Source organism: Typopeltis vanoorti, chromosome 15 (genome assembly GCF_054136105.1).
Source record: "Typopeltis vanoorti isolate ZY-2024b chromosome 15, IOZ_Tvanoo_1.0, whole genome shotgun sequence".
NCBI lineage: Eukaryota > Metazoa > Arthropoda > Arachnida > Uropygi > Thelyphonidae > Typopeltis > Typopeltis vanoorti.
The window spans coordinates 89,486,363-89,509,580 of NC_143563.1; the positions used below are offsets into that span (position 1 = coordinate 89,486,363).

Below are 23,218 nucleotides of genomic sequence, written 5' to 3' on the forward strand. Positions count from 1 at the left end.
TGAATCATCCCGAGAGAAGCTTGATAATACCCTGGAAGAGTGGAGAAAGGTATTTGAGGAGAGAGGCATGAAAATTAACCAGGAGAAGACTGAATATATGTCAATGGGGAGTGACGAGGATATGATCATACGACTTCAGGGTGAAAGGCTAATTTCAGGGAAGAAATTCAAGTACCTTGGGTCAGTCGTCAAGAGGAATGGTGACCTGGATGAGGAAATACAGCTCCGAATAACATGCGGCTGGATGAACTGGAGGAAGATGATCGGGGTCCTGTGCGACAAGAGAATGAGTTGTAAGAGGAAAGGAAAGCTGTATAAGATGGTGGTGAGGCCGGCGATGCTTCATGGCGTGGAGACGTGGTCTATAACAAAGGCACAGGAGAGGAAGATGGAGGTAGCAGAGATGTGGATGTTGAGATGGATGAGTGGTATGACAAAGAAGGACAGGATAAGGAATGACTACATCAGAGGGATGGTTAAAGTGGGACCAACTGGCAAGAAGATACAAGAAAGTAGGCTGAGGTGGTTCAGACATGTAGAGAGGAAGGGTGAGGAGTATGTTGGTAAATGAGTGGAGTATATGGAGTTGGAGGGAAGGAGGAAAAGAGGCAGGCTCAGGTGGAGGGATAAGGTGACAGAGGATCTTAGGGAAAAAGGATGGAGTCTGAAGGACGCCCTGGACCGGAGAACTTGGAAGAGGAAGGTTAAAGATCGTGCGCCGACCCTGTTTAACATGGGATAAGGCTTAGTGAAAGACTCTACTTGATATTGCCTGCCATTCAAGAAGATTATCCTCGTATTTTGTGTTGAATACTATGGCTACTCCTTCTTTTCCTTGATTGTCATTTCCTGAATATAACATTTTGTATTTATTGCTCAGAAAGATCTCACCATTTTTTTGTCTTTTTTTGTTTCAGTCACCCCTATTATGTTGATCTGGTACTTATTTAATTCCTCAGCTAGCTCCATTTCTTTGCCATTCAGGTTTCTTATGTTGAGAGTACCAATCTTTAATTCTGGTGATGTTGAGTTGGGGTGTTTTTTCAGATTTGTTCCAGTAGCTGACTTTTCGCTGCTTGCCCTTTTTCCCTGGAGAAAACAACGGGGGTCTTGTGTAACCGAGCGATGCCCAGCCAGCATGAAATTTTGTCATGTTGTACCATCATTTTGTATATTGGTTTAAGCCACTAAGAATACAATTTGGTCAGCTAAATCCCAAATTGCCAGCCCATCCTCGTTCGTTCATTATCCAGGTAGATACCCAACAGGGTGCACCACGAGAAGGTGAGGATTGGACATTAGGTCAGAAGCCCTGGTCGGTTCTCCACATTCCTTTAAAGCTATGTGGAGGTCTCCTCTCAGTTATACAGCTTTGACCCTTAAAATCACCGTATAGCCATTTCTTTTATCCAGCTGAGCTGTCACTCTGTTATAAAAAGTTTGTAAATTACTAAGGCATGACCATGACTGACCCTTCACAAAGCCATGTTGACTCTCAATCAGTATCATATTTTTATCAACCCATTCTTGAATTCTCTTTTTGACTAATTTTTCTAGTACTTTTATCACCATGCCTGAGATACTGATTGGTCTGTAATTTGCTACTGCAGTCTTAGAGCCTCCCTTATGCAAAGGAATTATTTTTGCCCTCTTTCCACTCCGTTGGAACTCTACCAGAAGCATTGCCGGATCTATTGCACATTCTAGCAAAACTCTGGCTGATATCCCATCTAATCCCACAGTTGTATTTACATTGAGATGCTGCAATATCTTAAGCACTTCCAATTCATTCATCTCTTTTCACATACCAGTGCCTGTCACATATGTTAATACAGTAATCTCACTAGGATGACATACCCTTGCAAAGTGGTCACTTAGTAACTCAACTATTTTATATGCTTCTGTCTCCTCGTGACCATCATCACTCATAAAGGGTAATCTTCCATTGCTGTCCTTCTCATAATCTGATTTTGCCTTCCTTGCCATGCTGGTCACCTTTCTCTTTATATATACCCTCCACAGCATTTTCTTCTAATACTGCTCATGCTTAATGGTATTATTCATCCTACTGCTGTTTGGTTAACCCTCCTTTCCTTAGGTATATAATTTAATATTGTTTCCTTTTGATCAGTGTTTCTCATGCTTCAGATATCCGCGTACCCCTTCTTAAATTTTCATTATTACCAAATAACCCCTAATAAATTAATTAAAAAAATAAATAAACAAATTTAAAATAATTTAATTACAAACGAATAAATTAATTTATAATATTATTTAAAAATTAAATACCTATTTTATTTGAATTTATATGTTCATATAAACCAAAAATATGATTTATTTTAAATAGAACAAAATTTGGAATAGGTTCCTCTTCATTTTCCGTCCATGAAAATCCACGTTTCAAGTAATTCATACCATACTTACGAAGAGTTTTCATCCTCTTCCTAGTTGGTTCTCTAGAAATGTCAGACGACACACTCTTATCAATTTCATTTGATCCAGATGCAATATCAACGTTTTCTTGATTTTTAGTTAGTTTTAATTATGAGAAAAAAGTTAGTTATATTCGAGTAAATACAGTATTTTTTTTTAGCTTTCAAATTCTTACGTATGGATCATTGGTTAAAGATTGGATTTATAAAACCCCCAAAAGAGAGCAATTTTATAAATCCAATCTTTAACCAATGATCCATACGTAAGAATTTGAAAGCTAAAAAAAAAAATACTGTATTTACTCGAATATAACTCTAACTTTTTTCCCATAATTAAAGCTAAAAATTCGTGTTGCGAGATATGTGTGGGGATTTTCGGAAACAAAAGTTTTCAGGAAAAAACTGAAAATGGTGCTAGAATGTGACTCGCTATCACTACTTTTGGCATTGAGAACAGTTTTTTTATGTGCATCATCAAAGTCATTACCCAAATAGCGTCATCTTCTTTCCCATTATTTCAAGCAAAAATTACCAGTAATTTATAAGACTTGAGATAGATAGAGCAGCGAAGAACTGCATATGATCGGTGCGGTATTAACAAAAAATCGCGCGAACCAAAGACAAATTAGCATTTCAACAGTTGGGTTGAAATGCTAATTCCCTTCACCCTAATTCCGTAATATCTGAAACACATTCACTATATATTTCTTAGTTTTAACACGTTAACAACAGGGGTGGTGTCAAGCAAAACCATATGTTCCACTGGCAACATATGGTTTTGCTTGTCTATACAGCAGTTTCTGTTGGAGAGGGGATGTGATTCATTAGTTAGTGCTGTTTTATCCCGGTTGTCTCTAATTGCACTGTTTGTTGAAAAATATAATGATTCCTTTAATTATGCATAGCCGAAAATTGCCACCTACCCCCTAACGACCTTTCGCATACCACACTTTGAGAAACACTGCTCTAGATAACCTTGACTATATCCCATGCACTACTAACATCCTTACCCGGTAGTGTTTTATTCCATGGCAGAGATTTAAGCTTCTTCCTAAGCTTGTCATAATCACCTGCCTTGTAGTTATATACCCTTCTTGACAGAATATTCCTAATGTTTTACAATTTTCCAAGTCAATAGCCCATGGTCACTTTCACCAATCAGAGGCAATGTGGTCACCTTGGTTATGGATAGCTCTTCTGATCCTATGATCAGGTCCAATATTCTCCACTCCCTAGTCCTCTTCATCACATTCTGCCTTAAGTAATTATCTCTTAGTAGGTATATGAATTGTATTTCCTTCCTGCCATGTGATCTCTCTTCCTTCCAGTCTATATCTTCATAGTTGAAGTCCCACCCCTGCCACCGTGATAATTATTTGACCTGTACTCATTGTACTAATTGCCGATGCATGTCTTCCAGATCAACTGCGGAATGTCCTGGCAACAACCAACTGTATTACTGGTCTTTAATCTCACACCAAGCTGCTTAAAGTGAACAGCTACCCTCCTGCCTGTCTCCTATTCTTTTTGGCTGTAATTCATCTGCTATCATCAGTATCCCTCCTCCATTCTATCTTCCATGCAAATACTAAAGCTCCAAATACTAAACCCTTCACATTCTATCCCTGTAACAGCATCTGCTGTAAGCCAAGTCTGACTAATGCCTTCAACCTTTGGCGAGGTTGCACTAACAAGTGTGAAAAAGTCCTCCCTCTTGTTCCTGATACTTCTGGCATTAGTATATAGAAACTGCAGGATCCCTTTGGGCAGTGGGTGGGGGCCTAATATTTTTCTATGGTTGTGAAACATGCTCAACAACAAAAATGTTTAAAGTTTAATGGACTTTGAAAACATTCATTTGTTGTGTTCATTTGGGGAACAGAAGGGAACCTATTAATAGTTTTTTAGAAAATAGATACAGGTTGTAATTCTTGGAGAACATTAGAAAGGGACTGGTCTAGATGACAGAAAGGGGAAGAAAGCAGATTTAGTAGTATTGAAGCTGGGCTGTGAATGTATTGGTTTATTGGTATCAAACAAGAACACCAGTAGACAGTTGGAGTGGGCTTTCCAGTGCACGTGTACCATCTTGTTGATGATATCAAGCATTTTGATGCACTGCCCCAAATTGTGACCACGGTATTCTAAGGCATGTTGATTTAGTGTGTAAAGTAGAACGATGTAGGATATCTTCTACTTAGCATGTTAGCAGCTGCCGAATTTGATAAAATTATTAAATAAAAAGGAAAGAATAACTAATGGTATTATTATTTATCATGTAGTTATACATTTACAAAATGTGCATTATTTCTTGTAATTACAAATGTTTATATAAGAAACCTTTTTTACTTATGGCCCATTGAAAATTATATGATTGTGTTATTATTATTTGTAAAAAGGATTCACCCATAGTGTAGTGTTTTTTTTTTTTCTCCTAACATAAACTTGAGAATGAGATGGCATTTTCATGCCATTGAAGAACTGCAGTCTTGTTCACAAGCGCCGTTCAACTCGCCACCGTGTTGCTTATCACATCAGCAATAGTGCGCTTGTATGAACATTGTATTTCCGAAGAGGAAGTTAAATTATTGAACGAGAAAAAATATACCATCTGTTGCTTTCATTTAAAACGGAGAAATCTGCTTTTACAGATGTTGGCGGTTTAGGTGTATCAAAAGTAAGGATGATGTTCTTGGTTGGAACCAGGTGACCATCCCTACGTATCAGGCACCTCACACCTGTCACTCCTTGATCTTTTAAGTTCTGAACATATCTCCTCCTCAGGAACATCAAGGAGATCCCATTCTGATATCACTACTCTACAGGAATTGAATGTTTTATGAGGTGTTACTGTAATTTCTATTCCACCCATTGTTATTGCTCTCAGTAGTTTCTCAGAATGTTGCTGACATAATGTTTCCACAAGGACATCTCCAGAACACAATTTCTTAACAGTTTTGGGAGGTCCTAAACCCTTTTGAATAAAGAAGGGTGACATTTTTCCTATTGGTTTTTCACCTGTAGCATGAGTGATTAAAAATGTTGGTACATTTATACTAGTATCATATACCTTTTGTTTCTTACTTCTGTTTCCATATGCTGTACTGTACACCCACAGATGCGAGACCCTTTGACACTTCCGCGCATGTCAAAAGAAGGTGAATCCATTCCGATAATAGGGTAATCAATCCATCTTGTTGGATGAGTTATTTATTATCACGCGTTGGAAAATTAACTTTTCTTTTATGAACATTGTAGTTTTTAAAGTGGTAACTATTTTGCTTATGTAACAGTTGGAAAATGTTGCGTATAAAGCACTTCATTTTGCATGTCGGTGACCAATTCACACATCCTTTATTTCTTTTTCCCCTTCAGCATAAATTGACTCTGGTTGGGACTTTGTTAGGGCCCCTGAAACATTTGAGGATGAAGGATTCGTGCTCAAGGAGTTTTTGGTTTGGCACCAGAGCTCCCCACCCACCACAGAGCCATACATGGACATCCACTGCCTGGCAAACAATGACTGCACTCAGGAGTGGAACGCCAGGGCTACCTTGGATTCTATACCAGCACTATGGCAAGCCTAAGATCCCAACCCCAGACCATGGGGTGGGAGACTTGCTACAACACCGTTGACCCTTGCAGGCAAGCCTACCAGCTGATTGATCCTGGCTGGGCCATCCAGGACTGCCCATCTTTCTGAAGCAGGGGCCAAAGTAGTGCAAGACTACCAGGATCTCCCTTTCTGGATGTCCACGGGTTGCACTGCACGGCAACAGGGCGTTGGATCTCAATGATGGTGGCCTAGAAAAAGGATAGTGAAAAAAGACTCAGGAGAAGTAGAACACAGAATACGGGAAGAAAAGAGGAAGAATGAAAAGGGCCAGTACCATCACTGGGAGGTCCCCTCCACCATGAACAGGTGCCCCACATAGAGGGGTCGAGCAAGTTCAGATTTTTCAGATTTATTGTTGTTAATGTAAAACTGGTGTTCTTGTAGTCGTTTTTGAACAGAATGCCCTGTTTTGTGGTTAGTTTTGGTATTGAGACCACATCATGATGGAAATAGAGAGTTTAGCAAAAATAGGCAATTAAAACCTGATAAGTTTAGTTGTGAGACTTACATCATCAGGAGAACTTGTACAGAAATATTTTATACAACAATTTGGCTACATTACATCGATGATATTTTCATTATTTGGTCGGGAACAGTGGATGAGATAATTACTTTTAAATGTTATCTGAGCAACTTACATCCCAATATAAAATTCATTCTTGAACAAGAACAGCACAAAAAATTACCATTCCTTAATATACTTGTTGAAGTAAATGAAAAGGAAAAAAGTTTATCCTTTACTGCATACAGAAAACCTACTACAACGGGAAGATTTTTAAATGCTGCTTCACACCACCATCCATTAAAAAAGATAGGCCTAATTAAAACTTTACAAGATAGGGCATATAATATATCAAGCACCTCAATTAAAAGGAATAAAGCACTGCACTACCTGAAACAATCTCTCACTCAATGGTTATGAACCCAAAACAATCAGAAAAATTCTTAATATATCTCTTGCAACTCTCTTACTTAAACAAGATTTCAAGAATGCAATCTTTTTGCTTTATCATAAATGTCACTGACAAAGTGGCTGTGTTGTTCTGCAAGTACAATGTAAAAGTGGCTCTTCTTGGCAAAAAATCTCAAGATTCCTCCATCCACCAAAACCTCCTCCCCATGAAAAAACAAGACGTTTATGAGATTCATTGCTCTTGTGGCATTTGTTATGCAGACCAGACAAGGTTGGGAGATCTGTGTGTCTGAACACATAAAATGAAGAAACATAAATTAGGACCGGCATTCCACACAACTACTACAGGCTGTCAAGTGCTTTGGCAGCAAACAAAAAAATGTCATATATTGATCATAACTTTTACAAGAAAATTCAAAGAATCCTCACAAATGATTAGGATCCCTACACAATGCAATAAAAATCAAGGCTTAATTTTACATCAATTATGGTCTGTTTTCATCAAAAATTTAACTGCCGTGGACCTAGGATATGACACGCTTGCTACCACAAAACGAAATAGCAACAGCGAGCAATGTTCCAACATGCATACAGTAACGAATTTACCATTTGTATTCTGGTTTATCAGTTATATGTAACAGTCGAAGTTATCAAAACATCTAGTAGTGTAATTAATTGTTAATACAATTTTGTTGTGTAAAACTTTTCTGTACCAGTACTCCTGATGATATGTCTTACGACTTACGAAACTTGTTGGATTTTAATTGCTTATTTTTATTAAACTCTTTATTTACGTCATATGTGGTGTCAATACCGAAAACTACCCACAGAACTGCTAAACCATAGAAACTTACGTTTGCAGAATGTCCTGTTTTTCCAAAGTAAGAACGGAGGCACTCAGCCTGAATTCGTAAATATTGCGGGGGGGGGGGGTGTTTATCTTAATTGGATGGTAACAAGGAGATTTTGTTGATAGGGGAAAAAAGTGGGAACTTAATTGTATTTTTTCATGATCTTGGCCATTGTCTCAGAGATGCCTGCAATATATAGGAATGGGACTCACCATACAGGTTCAGGGTTTTTGGCTATGGGCTTGTAAAAGACCGAGATGCATTTAAACTTGTGGTGAAATTATTATTATTATTACATGACACCTCTAGGGAGTCCAAAGACTCGTCCAGGGAGGGCACCTACTCTACAACTCTGTCTCCACCACTCATTCCACCAGCTATAATGAACTGCAGCTACCATCATCATCTACACCAATGCCATCTACTGCCCACTACCACTGCTAGTATATTCACAGACGATCACAAACATCCATGCCCACGATGGGATTCAAACTAACCGCTCAGCCAACTAGGCCAGCATATAAATGGGATAATTTAAACACACACACACACACACACACACACACACACACACACACACACACACACACACACACACACACACACACACACACACACACACAATTATAATAAGAGAATAATTAGGAATTTACAGAAGATTGATGCATCTAATAATATTTAATATATTTCCTTTATAAGAAATATAATATTTCTTATAAAGGAAATAATCAAAAACTATATTTATTCAAATTAATCCAATGTAGAAAGGCCTCATAGCTCTCTTTGTGTAACAATTACAAGAGGATCTACTTTTCTGTATAAATTTGTTTTTTTGCACTGATTCATGGTACTTGATGCAAGATTTATGTTACTCACAGTGGCCAGTTGCAGATCGACCAAACTGTCTGAACTAAGATAAGCCATGGCAGTAAGAAATCTGATAGATATCTGGAAAGTTGAATGGAGGAACCTTGTGTTTTGGAGAGGAAAGGAAGGTAGAAATCTTCCTGACGGGGTGAAAGTACATTACAATGTTGAGTGGCCTCAGAACTTTAAAAGTACATTCAATTATTCCCTTAATATATGGAAGAGGAATCCAAGAGATTTCTTTAATTCTTGGCATAGAGGTTCTTAATTGGAACATTAACGCATTTTCATAAACATGTGTAACAAGGTCTTAATGGTTCTGACTTTTTGACCTGATTGATAAGTAATACTGATGTAATAATCATTGTATGTTTCAACCTAGAATTGAGTTCCCATTAGAAGATGGGGAAAATTATCAACTAGCTTATGTATATTTGTTTTTTCTTCATCAGCCTGTTGCAATTCTCAGTTTTTTAAAAACACACACTGATCATTAATAACTTCTAAACTGTATGTTGTAAGATAAAAATTTTATATCTTGAAAAACTGTTTTTTGTAAACTCAAGTTCTTCATTATTGATTTTACCTTCTGTGGTTTTATTGTCTACTCAGGTAACTTGTATAAATCCTATCTGGAATACTCAGCAGAGAAATTCAGTAATTCACTCATTCAGTTTTATCTCTCTTTTTCAATCGATAGATAAGAACTGTACTTCAGTCATATGAGATTCAGTCTTCTTGACCAAGCCCTCTTGATTATGCAATGTCGTCACTATAAGGGCGTACCTTCATATTTCATCATTTCAAGTTGAATGTTATTTGCTTCTTCAACCAATTCAAGTTTCTAGTGGATTTTTATGCATTACATATTAATATACTCCTGATTACATTCCTTATGGATATTTTCTGCCAATAAACCAGCTAACTTATTTTAGAATTTTTGAAATGTGTGAATCTTCCTAAGCATCATGGTATTTATTTTCTATATTCTTTCCAAAATATTCTTATGAATTTTATTTATCTAATATCACAGAATTTTACACACTTGGTTTCTTTTTCATCAGTAATTTCTAAGAATAACTATTGTCTTACTCATTAAAAACTTATTCTATGATTTCTTTTTTACATGGATAGATTCTTTACAAAACTTTAGAAAAAATGTTTTTCATTTTACTTCATATTTGTCACTTCAAGTTTCCAATCACATATATGATAGGTTGATCAATCTTGAAGGCATTATCATGTTTGACAGTAATAAAATTTTTCTTGTGTGTGTGTTCTATCTGTGTGAATTTATACACATTTTCATAGAGAGATTTGGAGTTTGCGATGACTAGTTCCATGTCTGGAACTGGTACTGCTTCTACCATTATTGTTAGCTTGATCTTCTTCTTTTCTGCTTCTGTTTGATTTGTTTTCTTCTCAAAATTACACACTTGTTTAAAGGTCTACTTACTTCACACAGCAACTAGTTTTTCCCCTTTCATTAGTTTTAAAGATTTACTTGAGCCCTTTCTAATTACACCAAAATTGCTCTGCTGCTCGTCTATTATAGCCCTCCATGTGACTGTACCACAAATATCTCATAACAGTATACTGAGAACATTAATAATACACAAGAGCAAGTTTTGTGACCTTATCTAAATACAAAAGTTAATTAATTAAAAAGAAATATTAACCCTCTTTTAACACTAATATTATGTAATATCAGAACACCATTAGTAAATACCTATCAAAATTATTATGAAAAATTATTTCAAAAACTTTTTCTTTTCTTTTTTTTCAGAATTCAGAATATTATTTTTACTATAAATACATGTTTAATTAATAATAGGAATTTGTTTATTTATTTATTTTTATTTTTTTTTCACATGCCAGACATATTTTTGTCTTATGTTCGACATACATAGCATGATTGTACTTGATGCAGCAGATAGTTGTCAGGTGTGTCTTTTCTGCAGGATATGGAATGTTGTTCCCTTTTAAAAGTTATGATTTGTTTTAATGTTAACATCTGAAAGTATTATACATGGGTTCACCAGTCATAGATTGAACTTTCAAATGATACAGTCTTGTCTGCAAAACATGAAAACAAAAATCCCATCACTGTTACTACTATGTGGTTTAACATTGTACAACTTTTCCCTTCATTTCCATTTATCATTTCATTTCAAGTACATCTATAAATTTACATTTTGTTGGATGTTATCAATATAATGGTATGTCTTCTTCTTTCTTTTCAGCCATTTTCTGTCCACTGCTAGATGAAGGCCTCCTCCAGTTCTTTCCAACTTTCTGCATGCCTGGTCAGTGTTTTTTACCACTGTGCTGTCATCACTACTTGTTTCATTTAGCAGTTTTTCAAAGTAATTACTCCATACTTCAAGTATATCTTTTTCTTCCGTTTTCATGTCACCTTTATCATTTCTAACTCCTTTTATAGCACTCTTTCCTCCATTCCTAAGCTTCTTACAACCTCCAGAATATTTTGCTGCCTTCTTGATATTTATTTTCTATATTCTTGCCAAAGTCCTCCCATGACTTTTGTTTAGCTAGTTTTACACAGTGTTTAGCATTCTTGCATTTGTCTCTATATTCTCTAAGAGCACAAGCTGACTTATTTGACAGGAACTTTTGGTATGCTTTCTTCTTTTCCTTCACTGTCTCTTTAACTTCCTGTGTCCACCAGGGAGTTCTGATTTTTTTATCCTTGCAGACAACCTCACCACATGCCTCTCTGGTTGAATCAATCACGGTTTCCTTCAGGGCTTGCCACTGAATCTCCAAGGTTTGGTTCCTGTTCTCAAACTCTTTCATTTTTTCTTCAATAATCTTTGTGTATTTTAGTCTACAGTTCACATCTGAGAGCTGCTTAACTTTTATTCGTTTTAAAACTTTCTTACATGTCATTCTTTTCAATATGAAATTCAATTTTATCCTGCTCAAGACTAAATAGTGATCGCTTCCAATTTCAAATCCTCTGTACACTCTGGTGTCCTGCACCAGGGAGAAAACATCGCTATCAACAATAACATAGTCAATGAGACTTTTCTTATTCCTTGCCTCTTCTCTCCATGTGAATTTGTGCACATTTTTATGTTGGAACATGGTGTTAGTAATAACCAGTCCATGTCCTGAGCAGAAATCCAACAGATATTTGCCATTATTATTAGCTTTGCTCTTTTCTCCAAATTTTCCCAATATATTTTTGTATGTCTCACAATCATTTCCTACTCTGCTATTTAGATCTCCAACAAGTACCAACTTTTCCTTTTTCGTTGTGTCAGTTGCTTTTTCTAAAGCCTCAAAAAATTCCTCAACTTCTACCTTAGTAGAACCTTCTGTGGGACCATAGGCACAAATAAGTCTCATTGTCCAGTTCCCCATTCTCATATTTGCCCACATTACTCTACTTGAGACTGACTGCCATTCAAGAAGATTAGCCTCGTATTTTGTGTTGAATACTATGGCTACTCCTTCTTTTCCTTGATTGTCATTGCCTGAATATAACATTTTGTATTTATTGCTCAGAAAGATTTCACCAGTTTTTGTCTTTTTTGTTTCAGTCGCCCCTATTATGTCGATCTGGTACTTATCTAATTCCTCAGCTAGCTCCATTTCTTTGCCATTCAGGCTTCTTACGTTGATAGTAACGATCTTTAACTCTGGTGATGTTGAGTTGGGGTTTGTTTTCAGATTTGTTAATGCTAAATGTGAATGTTAAATATTGATATTAATTTATTTATTCACTTGTGTTTTGTTTCCATTGTTAGTACATACTAGAATTTGTTTTATGTTAATCTCAAACTCGGTGTATAAAGTTACCTACTGTACCTGTACCACTATACTGCTAACGATCATTAAATTTTCAGTCTTTATTTTTTAATAACTAATACTATATATTACTATATACTGAAATGTACTGTTCATTATTATAGCATTTTATGACTAGAATAAACACAAAACTTCCTGTTTAAGAGAAACTGGGAATATTATATCAATAAAATATAAAATTTTCTAGAATTTTCAAGAATTCTCAAAAATTTCAATTTCCCATTCTCAAATTCCCAAAAATTAAAAAATATTGGGAATTTAGAAACTACAGATAGGCAAACAATTTGTGGGAAATCAATGGTTACAGTGAATGCCATGGCATCTCTACATGCAGTATCATTGCAGTTAGTAAAGGAAAGCCAGTTAAGTATAAACATTAATACCCCAAATAAGATGATCTCACTATTCAGAAATTGGGTTAGAGTAAATCAGCAATTAAAGGAGAGAAATCATGAAGTTCAGAATAGTTGGCAGTCACATTAAAGACAACAAATGGTCTGTTAAAATGTAGCAAAGAGAGATATTTTTAGTCAGAGCAGATTAAAAGAGAGAGAGAAACTTTTTCTTTTCTTAGTTTCTTTTAGTCTTTCTTTTTAATTATACTAGAATAAAATGTTGATGGAAACAAGAGTATGATTTCTTGGCAAGAATAACATATAACGAATCACTGATACAGTTGGATCATAGACCTCATTAAATGTTTGTTCATTACACTCTTTCTACCAGTGAAGAACAATATTGTGTTACTATCCCTTATGTGAATGGGGTGTTCAAGAAAACACCTCGTTCGTATAAAGGATATCAGAGACATACTGATCTATTATCTTATGTAGTACATTCCTTGTTTGGATAGTTATGAACTCTGCTGTTTGTTAGTTGTGTCAAAAAATTGGATCTAGCTTTCAGATTAAATAGAGTTATAGAAGAAAGTCAGATGTCGCCAGAAGAGCAGTTTTCATTTGTAAGACACTATTTGAGGAGGGAGTGCTATAAACTGAATTGAAAACAGAATGACTGGCCACATGTATCACACTTGTAAGAAGTAATTTCTAATACATGACATAAATGTTTTCTCAGATATTTTATAGCATATTGAACACACGAATGGTATCAGCTGTTTTTAAATACGAGTATTCCATGTCATCTCTTAATTAATTTGCATTTTGTTATTTCTAATGCAGATACTTTTCCTTATTATTCTCAACTTGCCATTCACCAAGCCATTTTGCTGAAATATCTCTGACTTTAATCTTAGTATCCCACTGATTACCATTTTCATAACATTTCAATATTAAGTGCTTGAAGGAAAAGAATTTGTAAAGAAACATAACTGACATTTGTTTATGAATATAGTTTCATTATGATAAAACTGTATTCATAAACAAATCTGATTTCCAAACCTAACATAACCTGATTTCCATCCCATCTGCCGTTTAATCTCAATCATTCTAATCTTTATTTTATCCTAATTTTGTGCCCCCCCCCCATCTCTCTCTCTCATTATTCCTCCTTCTTTATCCACAGTTACTTTTTTAGTGTGACATTCCTCCTTGTTTACTTGCTTTTTATCATTCCTTTCTTTCTTTCTCAGATCTCATTTACTTTCAGTTCTCCCATTACTGTTTCATTTAATGGCAGCTCCTTGAAATAGTTGCATCCACACTAATTCAAGTGCAGACTGTCATATTTTTTTACAGTGATTGGCTTATATAGATAAAAAAAAAGGCATACATTAGAAACATGATGTCTGTGAGAAAGTGATTGGACTGTGTCTGAGAGAGGAGGATAGAAGATTTTTGGTATACTGCCTCAACTGAGAGTGGAATTCTAAGCTTGGGTGAATTTGGTATTTATGTGGTGTTTGGTTGGTTGATTATATTGCATTTATAGCCAAAGCAACTAAGGCTATGGAACCAGTGTATTATGTATGTAAATTGCATGTGTTCATTTGAAAAAGTTCTACTAAGGTTCTTCATATTTTAAATGGGATTTCACCCCAGGTCTTTCCAACCAAAGGGCATTGTCAAAACCAACTACGCTACCAAGACTCTAATTAGTGTTCTTGTGGAGGTTGAATATGATTATGTACCATGAAAGGCTAAATGCTTAAAGTCAGTCTAGGAATGGTAATATGATCATGACTAAAGATCTTAGTATGATGATCAGATAGCATAAATTCATAGAGTCTACAGTCCCTTCTCTCACAACTCTTCCAACATAGCATTCACTATCATTCATAATGTTCGAAGTTGTCAAAACATGAGACGTGAAAATTTGTGCATTAGTAAAATGACTCCTACTGTATATATGAATAATGAGAAACTTTCTTTCTTTATCCTCCTCTTCTACCTTTTATGGTGTCGAGATTTCTTATTCTTACAACCACAACTGTCTCGAGGATAAGGCGGTTGTCCCTGTGTCTGTGGATACTTGTGTTCACAGGGCCAGTTTGCATGTTCTGGGGGATGAAAAACCTGAGTTTTTGGGTGAGAAAAAAAAAATCTACCTTTGTAATAGACTTGCTAACTCACCTTTCATTGAAAGAGACCAGATAACGGTTCCTCACGTCACTGACAGGAATCGAACCCAGGTCTTTCTGACCAAAGCGCTTTGTCTCTTAATGACTGAGCTACGAAGGCTCATAATAAGAAACACATATACACGTATACTCTGCATGATTTCTCTTCCTGCAAGAATGCGGTTAGATTGTACAAATACTTTTGCATTCATGCAATATAACATCCCATGTTAGAAAATAGTAGACATACAAAGACTTATTTTTTATTAAGTAATTTAAGAATATTACGTCACTAGGATATACATTAAAATAAATTTTTATATACTTCAATATTTCGGCAACGTCATGTTGCCATTTTCAAGAAACTTAAGAACCAGACATGTGCACGCAGGCACAACAAACAGTAAATGAAGAAGAAGCAGGAAGCTATTATTTCTCCTAAAGTCCTGATGGTGCCCCCTAGCAGGCAATGTTGGTATTCTTGGGCAATTGGGCTGAAGGTCTTCTGATGTAGGTTTCCCAAATTTGAGGCAGTCTCATGCAGCCAAATTTGTTGAGGTTCGGATTGTTTCTTAGGGCTGAAGCTGATTCCATGAAAAGCCGTTCATACTTGTATTTACTACGGTGTACTATCGTCGCTTTCTTCCACCGTATTCTATGGCGGGTATCCAGTGTATGGTCAGCAAGACCAGAGTGGCTGTACTGGTGAAACCAGATGTAGTCCTTGTGTTCTGAAATTCTGATATTGGCTGTCCTGCCTGTTTGGCCAAAGTAGGAAAGCTTACAGCTGCAAGGGACCTGGTATACACCAGGTAGGTCTGGGTGGGGGGAGGGGGGGGGGAGGTTGGTCTTTAGTAGAGCGGATAAGAGATGCCAATTTTTTATATGGTCTGTAACAAGAAGTTGTCATGTTTTTTTTAAATTTTTGTAATTTTTTTCTGAGGTACCTCAGATATAGGGTATGGTGATGGATTTAGAGTAATCCTTGTTGTGAGGCGGGGGGGGGGGGAGTTACTGGTTTCAATATTTTTTGGATTTTTTTGGGAGGATAGCCATTGGCTGAGAAAGTGTTGAGAATGTGGTTTATTTCTGTGGTTAGGGCATTGTCATTTGAACAGATAAGTTTAGCCCTGTTGTGTAATGTCTTAACTCCATATTGTTGTGAGGAGGAGTGGTGGGATTGTTTGTGAATATATGCGCCTGTATGGGTGGGTTTTCTATAGACTGAGAAAACCAAGGTTCCATCAGGCTGGCGGGTGACTAGTGTGTCTAAGAAAGGAAGGCAGTTGTTTTTTTCTTCTTCCAGTGTGAATTTGATTCTGGGGTGTTGGTTGTTTATATGTGTTTGGAAGGAGAGAAGTGCATCGGAGCCATGTGGCCAAATAGCGAACACATCATCAACATAGCGAAGCCAAATGGTTGGTTTTTGTGGGGCAAAGTTTAAGGCTTTCTCTTCAAAAGTCTCCATATGGAAGTTGGCCAAGGGTGGGGGAGAGTGGAGAACCCATGGCTGTCCCCTCTATTTGTTCGTAGAATTTTCCTTGCCAAACAAAATAGCCCGAGTTCATTGTGAACTGAAAAAAGGCTGTGATATCGGAAGGAAATTTAGCTTGGATTAGCTCTAAGGAATTCTTTGAGTGGGACATTTGTGAATAAGGAGGAGACATCAAACCTGACCATTATGTCAGTGTGTTTGAGTGTAAGCTTTTCTCTGCTGGCTTTGAAGTGGGCTGAGTATTTTATGTGTGAAGGTGTGTTGCCAGTATAGGGTGAGAGAGCTTTGACCAAAGGTTTAGCTAGTTTGTATGTGGGGGAATCAATGCCATCCACTATGGGACGTAATGGCACATTTTCCTTATGTATTTTTGGGAGTCCATAAATATAGGGGGGGGGGGGGATATAGAGTTAAATGGTTTTAATTTGATAGTGATTTCCACAGGCCAAGAAGTGATCTTCTTAAGGAGCCTGTGGAGTTTTCTAATTTGTGAGTTGGTGGGATTGTACTCTATAGGGAGGTAAGTAGCCCGATCTAACAATAAAGCTTTCAGCTTACCTGTGTAATCCTTTTGGTTAAGCAATACTGTGCGTTCCCTTTATCAGCTTTGGCGATTATTATTTTCTTGTTTTTCTTTAATTCCAGTAGAGATTTAATTTCCTTGCTGGGCATGTTGGCTTTCGGTGGTTAGCTTTGGTCAGAACACAAGCTGCATCCAGTCTAATATCGTTGGCGACATGGTTTAGAAGATGTCGTATCCCTGTTCAATTCTTATCATAATATCTTCAGCAGGTATTCTTCTGGGTGCAGTGGCGAAGTTGTGGCAACGTGTGAGGGCGTCGAGTGCTTCAGGTTTTACACTCATTGACGAAAGGTTGACTACCGTTTCGGTAGGTAGTTGTGGTTTCGAGATCGAGTTTTCAAATTTTTTGATGTGTCAATCTTGTACTTTTTTAAATTCTTTCTCCGTTGCAGTGCACAAGATGTCATATAAAATAGACCAAATTTCGTGGCTTAAGGTGCTTGAAAGGTCACTTCGAGTGCCTGTATAGCTACGTTAGCATCATTCAGGAAACAGCGAGTCGCGGCAATTTGTTCTCTGAGTATGGCTTGGCCGGCACGGTTATAAATACGAAGTGCCTTTTGCAAAGAGAAACGGTGCTTGAATTTCACACAGTTAGGAATTACCTGGTTATCCCGGCAGCGTTTTAGGAAGGCGAGACGATTCAGTTGTCTTGATAGCTTTAGCTTCATTTTACGGTAATGGCATGCTTTACGTGCGATATCATCTCCGTGGATTATCGTAATTCTCATGGAAAGGCTTAGACGTTGGTTATGCATTTTTTACTAAGTAATTTAAGAAAATTACAACGTCGCTAGGATATACATTAAAATAAATTTTAATATACTTCAGTATTTCGGCAACGTCACGTTGCCATTTTCAAGAAACTTAAGAACAAGCCACGTGCACGCAGGCACAACAAACAGTAAATGAGGAAGAAGCAGGAAGCTATTATTTCTCCTAAAGTCCTGATGGTGCCACCTAGCAGGCAATGTTGGTATTCTTGGGCGATTGGGCTGAAGATCTTCTGATGTAGGTTTCCCAAATTTGAGGCAGTCTCATGCAGCCAAATTTGTTGAGATTCGGATTGTTTCTTAGGACTGAAGCTGATTCCATGAAAAGCCTTTCATACTTGTATTTACTACGGTGTACTATCATGGTTTTCTTCCACCGTATTCTATGGCAGCTATCCAGTGTATGGTCAGCAAGACCAGAGTGGCTGTACTGGTGAAACCAGATGTAGTCCTTGTGTTCTGAAATTCTGATATTGGCTGTCCTGCCTGTTTGGCCAAAGTAGGAAAGCTTACAGCTGCAAGGGACCTGGTATACACCAGGTCGATCTAGGGTGGGGGTGGGGGGGTCTTTAGTAGAGCAGATAAGGGATGCCAATTTTTTATGTTTTTTTAGGATTTTTGTAATTTTTTTCCGAGGTGCCTCAGATATGGGGTATTGTGATGGATTTAGAGTAATCCTTGTTGTGTGTGTGTGGGGGGGGGGTACTGGTTTCAATATTTTTTGCGGGGATAGCCATTGGCTGAGACAACAAATAAGCCTTTCCACGAGAAAGGCTTATTTGTTGACAGATCATCTTAAGTGTTTTAAGTTTAATTCACAACGCATGACAGTAATAAGAAATTATCTAGTTAGTTACTTACTGTTTATATTTTGTCGGTTTTATAGCCAACTTCTTCCAGTGCTAGACCATAAACAGTTTGTCACAGTAGGTAAATAACAATATGCCCATACAGACTAATACTAATATACAAGAAAATAGTTGTATACTGGTGGCTGGGGTTGCATCTTGGCCCAAGAAACTTTATGAAAAATTCTGCTGACTTTATATTAAAAAAATACCACATATCTTTAAAAAGCTCTGACATAATGATGAGCTTCAGTACTAATTCACTATTTATTGGAATTATTTCCCATGAAAAGGAAAAATATATAAACAGCTGGGTGGAACAGCTATGGGTCTACCCTTTTCCCCTTTAGCCGCTTTCTGTACAGAACACTTTGAGAACCAAGCACCAGGGGCGAATGCTAATCTTGAAATTCATGCTTGCTCTTGTTATCATTCAGGGAGTGAGAGGTGTGATTGAAATCTGATTATTGGAATAATGAATTATAGGTAACCCTCGTATAGTGTGGATGTTAGGTTGCATAGAAATGCCGCATTTTATAAATCGCATTATGCGAGAGTCAGATCACATACCAAAAGTAGGGTTATGTTCCGAAATCAGTTTTTAAAATATATATATATATATATATATATAAAAGACATATCCAACAAAAATATATTTTTCTTTAATTAATTCAGGTAATTCATGTAAGTTATGAAAATATATAAACTATGACACAAATACATAGCATAAAATTATAAAAATTACAAATTGTAATTAAGCTTCATTGCACGTAATACATAAATGTTTTAGGCAAAATAAAAAAACTGCATATTTTAATCTTTCATAGCACGAGGATTTGAGGATCAGTTAATAAACATTAGTTTTGTCATGTAATCACCTGATGCATTACTACAAAACAATAGAGTGATTCTGTCTTTGGAAACTTTGAATCCAGGAGCTGATCTTTCATTTTTCGAAATATAGATGCATTTTGGCATTTTTTTTTTCAATATAACCCGGATTCATCAACATTGAAGACCTGATCTGCATTATAAATGTTTATAAACATTGAGAGTTTTTTGTTTAATAAGATTTCCATCCAAAGGAATTTTCTTTCGAGTGCATCTTCTTTCCAAATCATTAGAGATATCTTCATTTTTCTCTTAGAAAATTGCATACACGAGCAACGAACGAGCTTTGCATTTTCTGTTGACCCAGCAATAAACACTTTCTCGGATTTTATGTACATTGTGTTTGATTGTTTGAATTGTTGATTCATTTAAATTCAAAGTCCTTACAACAACTGGAAAATGGAGAAAAAATGGTTTTTCTCCATTTTTTTCAACCGATCCATGATTTTAATTTTTTTTCTTTGAGACGAATTTTCTATTCATTATTTATTTTTTTCCTTTTCAATGCAATTTGTGGCTATTACTATAAAAATAATTTTTTTACGTAAAAAAGCATTACATATTAATTATGTATGTAATTCACCAGAAAATAAGTGCTCAGCTTGAGATAACACACTTATGATTTTTAATGCGCTTTCCTTGCAGAAAACGAAGACAATTTTCAACAATGAACATTTTATACAGTATACGATTGATGTACATGCATGCTAAAGGGTGTTTCCCCCTAATATAAATTCGCTACTTATAACTACCTGCGCGATACAGGCATATAAAAATTTATCGAAGATAAAATTTGATTTTTAAGTCGCACATTGAAATATATATGTAAAGATAAAGGGTTACTACAATTTCTAGGCTGTTTTTGTCAAAACCGCATTGAACAAGGGTTACTACAATTTGTAGACTGTGTTATACAAGGATTACCTGTACTGACCATTTAAAACTATATATTTAGAAATTTATGTACATTTATTTTACAAATGATATTCTATATTTTTCAATGTAGCTACTTGAATACAAATTTACTATTTCTAGATATACACAAAGCTTTTGACTCTGTATCACATGAAATTTTAATAAAAAAATTAGCAGCCATAGGAATACGAGGTACTGCCCTAAACTGGTTCAAAAATTACTTAAATGCCAGATCACAAATTGTAAAAATAAGCAACAGCTAAGGCAGCTCCAAAATAGTAGACTGCGGTGTACCACAAGGATCTGTCTTGGGACCAATTTTATTAAATATTTATATCAATGACTTCTGCAATCTTAAACTAAACAGTAAAATAAATACTTTTGCAGATGATACAGTACTAATTTTCTCTACAGACACAGCCGAACAAATGAAAACCATCGTGAATGCTGATCTTTTGAAAGTAACAAATTGGTTCCAGTCAAACAAACTCAGTCTGAATATCTCAGAAACTAAATACGTAAATTTTAACATGCGAAATACATTTGGTAAAATGAACTTCACTGCACCATTAATTTGGCATGATTAGAATTGCAGGACAAATTCAAATTGCAACTGCGAGAAAATAGAAAAAGTCAGTGTAATAACTTACTTACGATTAAAAATTGATAGTAGTTTAAGCTGGAAACCGCATATTACCGATGTTGTAAATAAAGTAAGGATTAAGTTAAGCGGATAATAAATCCCTCATTATTTTAAAGCCGGATATGGAACTCGGAGATCGAAATATAAGAGTTTCATGCCGAAGAACTATCGGCGAGTCCAAGTGTAAGTCATCACCTGGATAGTACAACAATAGGGTAACTCGTTGCAGAGGTGGAGCAAGCTCCGTCACTATCCTTGATATTTTCTCATAATGTAAAACGCAGCTCCTAGGAGATGTATTACTGTTTTACATTATGAGGAGAGTTCACTACCCAGACCGGTTTCAACCTTTATTGAGGTCTCATCAGTGAGTAGGTAGACCTGGAATACCAAGGTTTAAGTGAACCGAACTTACATATATGCCTACTAATGAATTGCCAGACCGGTGTACCCATATATTCTTATTACTACGATAAAGAGCCAAGAGGCTATTTTTCTGGCGGCGTAAATTAAGTTAAGGGGATAATAAATTCCTCATTATTTTAATAAAGATCGAAACCGGTCTGGGTTGTGACCTCTCCTCATAATGTAAAACAGTAATACATCTCCTAGGAGCTTCATTTTACATTATGAGAAAATATTAAGGATAGTGACGGAGCTTGCTCCACCTTTGCAACAAGTTGCCCTAGTGTTGTACTACCCAGGTGATGACTTACGCTTGGACTCACCGATAGTTCTTCTGCATGAAACTCTTAGATTTCGATCTCCGAGTTTCGTATCCGGCTTTAAAATAATGAGGGAATTATTATCCACTTAACTTAATTAACTTAAAGCCACCGAAAAAATAGCCTCTTGGCTGTTTATTGTAGTAAAGTAAGATTATGTTAAACAGACTACTACCTAAACACAATCTTAAATTTAAATATGCTAAAAATTTTATATTCTCCCTGGATTCAAAGCGCACTATAATATGGTGTATTAAGTTGAGGAGGAATCTATCGTACTATGCTGAAATCTTTAGTCTTGACTCAGCATCAAGTAATTAAAATCTTAACTAGAAACAAATATAAGGATACTGCAATATGTAATAAATACACCATACTAAACATAGTATCCCTTAGATATTTATATGTCTATAGGGTACTATTCATAAAAAATGACAATGAGTACGTAAATATCAAACAAGATGCTTTCCTTAGTAGACATAAGGGCCTAAAATATATAGTTCCAAAAGCAAATAAAGAAGCAATACACAGACATTATACTTATTTAGCGCCAAAAGTATTCAACACACTACTTTTAACCTAGAAATGAAACTAACCCAAACAAACACAAAACTCTAATGAAAGAGTATTTATTTTCCCACAGAAACGAGGAATCTCTGTTCAAAATAATTGTATAAAATATTGCTTTTTAGCATATTTATATTCTAAGATCATAAAAATTTTAATGCTATTTAACTGCTTTATTTTATTTGTAATTAATTGTCATGCAACTTTCTCTGCACATATTAGCATGTCTCCTACGATTTTATTATGTAATTATATTATAATAATATGTAATATGTATATTATATGAATGTATATAATGAAAATGAATTATGTAAATTTTTGTAACTTTATGCATATCGTAACCAGGATGAACTGTTGCCCTTAGGTTACACACATGATTGTTCAACATTTTGTATTATTATAGAAAGCTTACAAATAAATTTTACTAGTTAAAAAAAAATTCTACCTTACAGTTCTTCTTTATGAACTGGTCAATAACATCGTCATAAAAAGTTGGTTGTAACTTAATTTTCCCAAGCAACACGCACACTTGTAAAGGCTGCTGAAGCTCACTGGCTAGAGCTATGTTGACTGCATATGGCCTGTGGTTTAAGCAACAGAGTGAGATGCATGAAATCACAGTGCTGCTGTGAGGACCTGTAAGCTCCTACAACCGAGCAAGCCAAGGTAGCTTTGACTAGACGAGCAAGCATCGGCTTCGATATACAACACAAAGCTCAATTATTGCCGTGCAAGCTTAAGACGTCT

General features: G+C 36.0%; 1 protein-coding gene across 1 annotated transcript in view; it reads left to right on the forward strand.

The window, feature by feature from the left end:
• Positions 1–23,218, forward strand: part of LOC150098964 (bromodomain adjacent to zinc finger domain protein 2B-like) — a 632,705-nt gene that overhangs the window by 174,604 nt on the left and 434,883 nt on the right. The window contains exon 10 of the mRNA XM_090405782.1: positions 10,558–10,623. Within this exon, the coding sequence (XP_090261908.1) occupies positions 10,558–10,623 (66 nt within the window). The remainder of the gene's footprint in view (positions 1–10,557; positions 10,624–23,218) is intronic.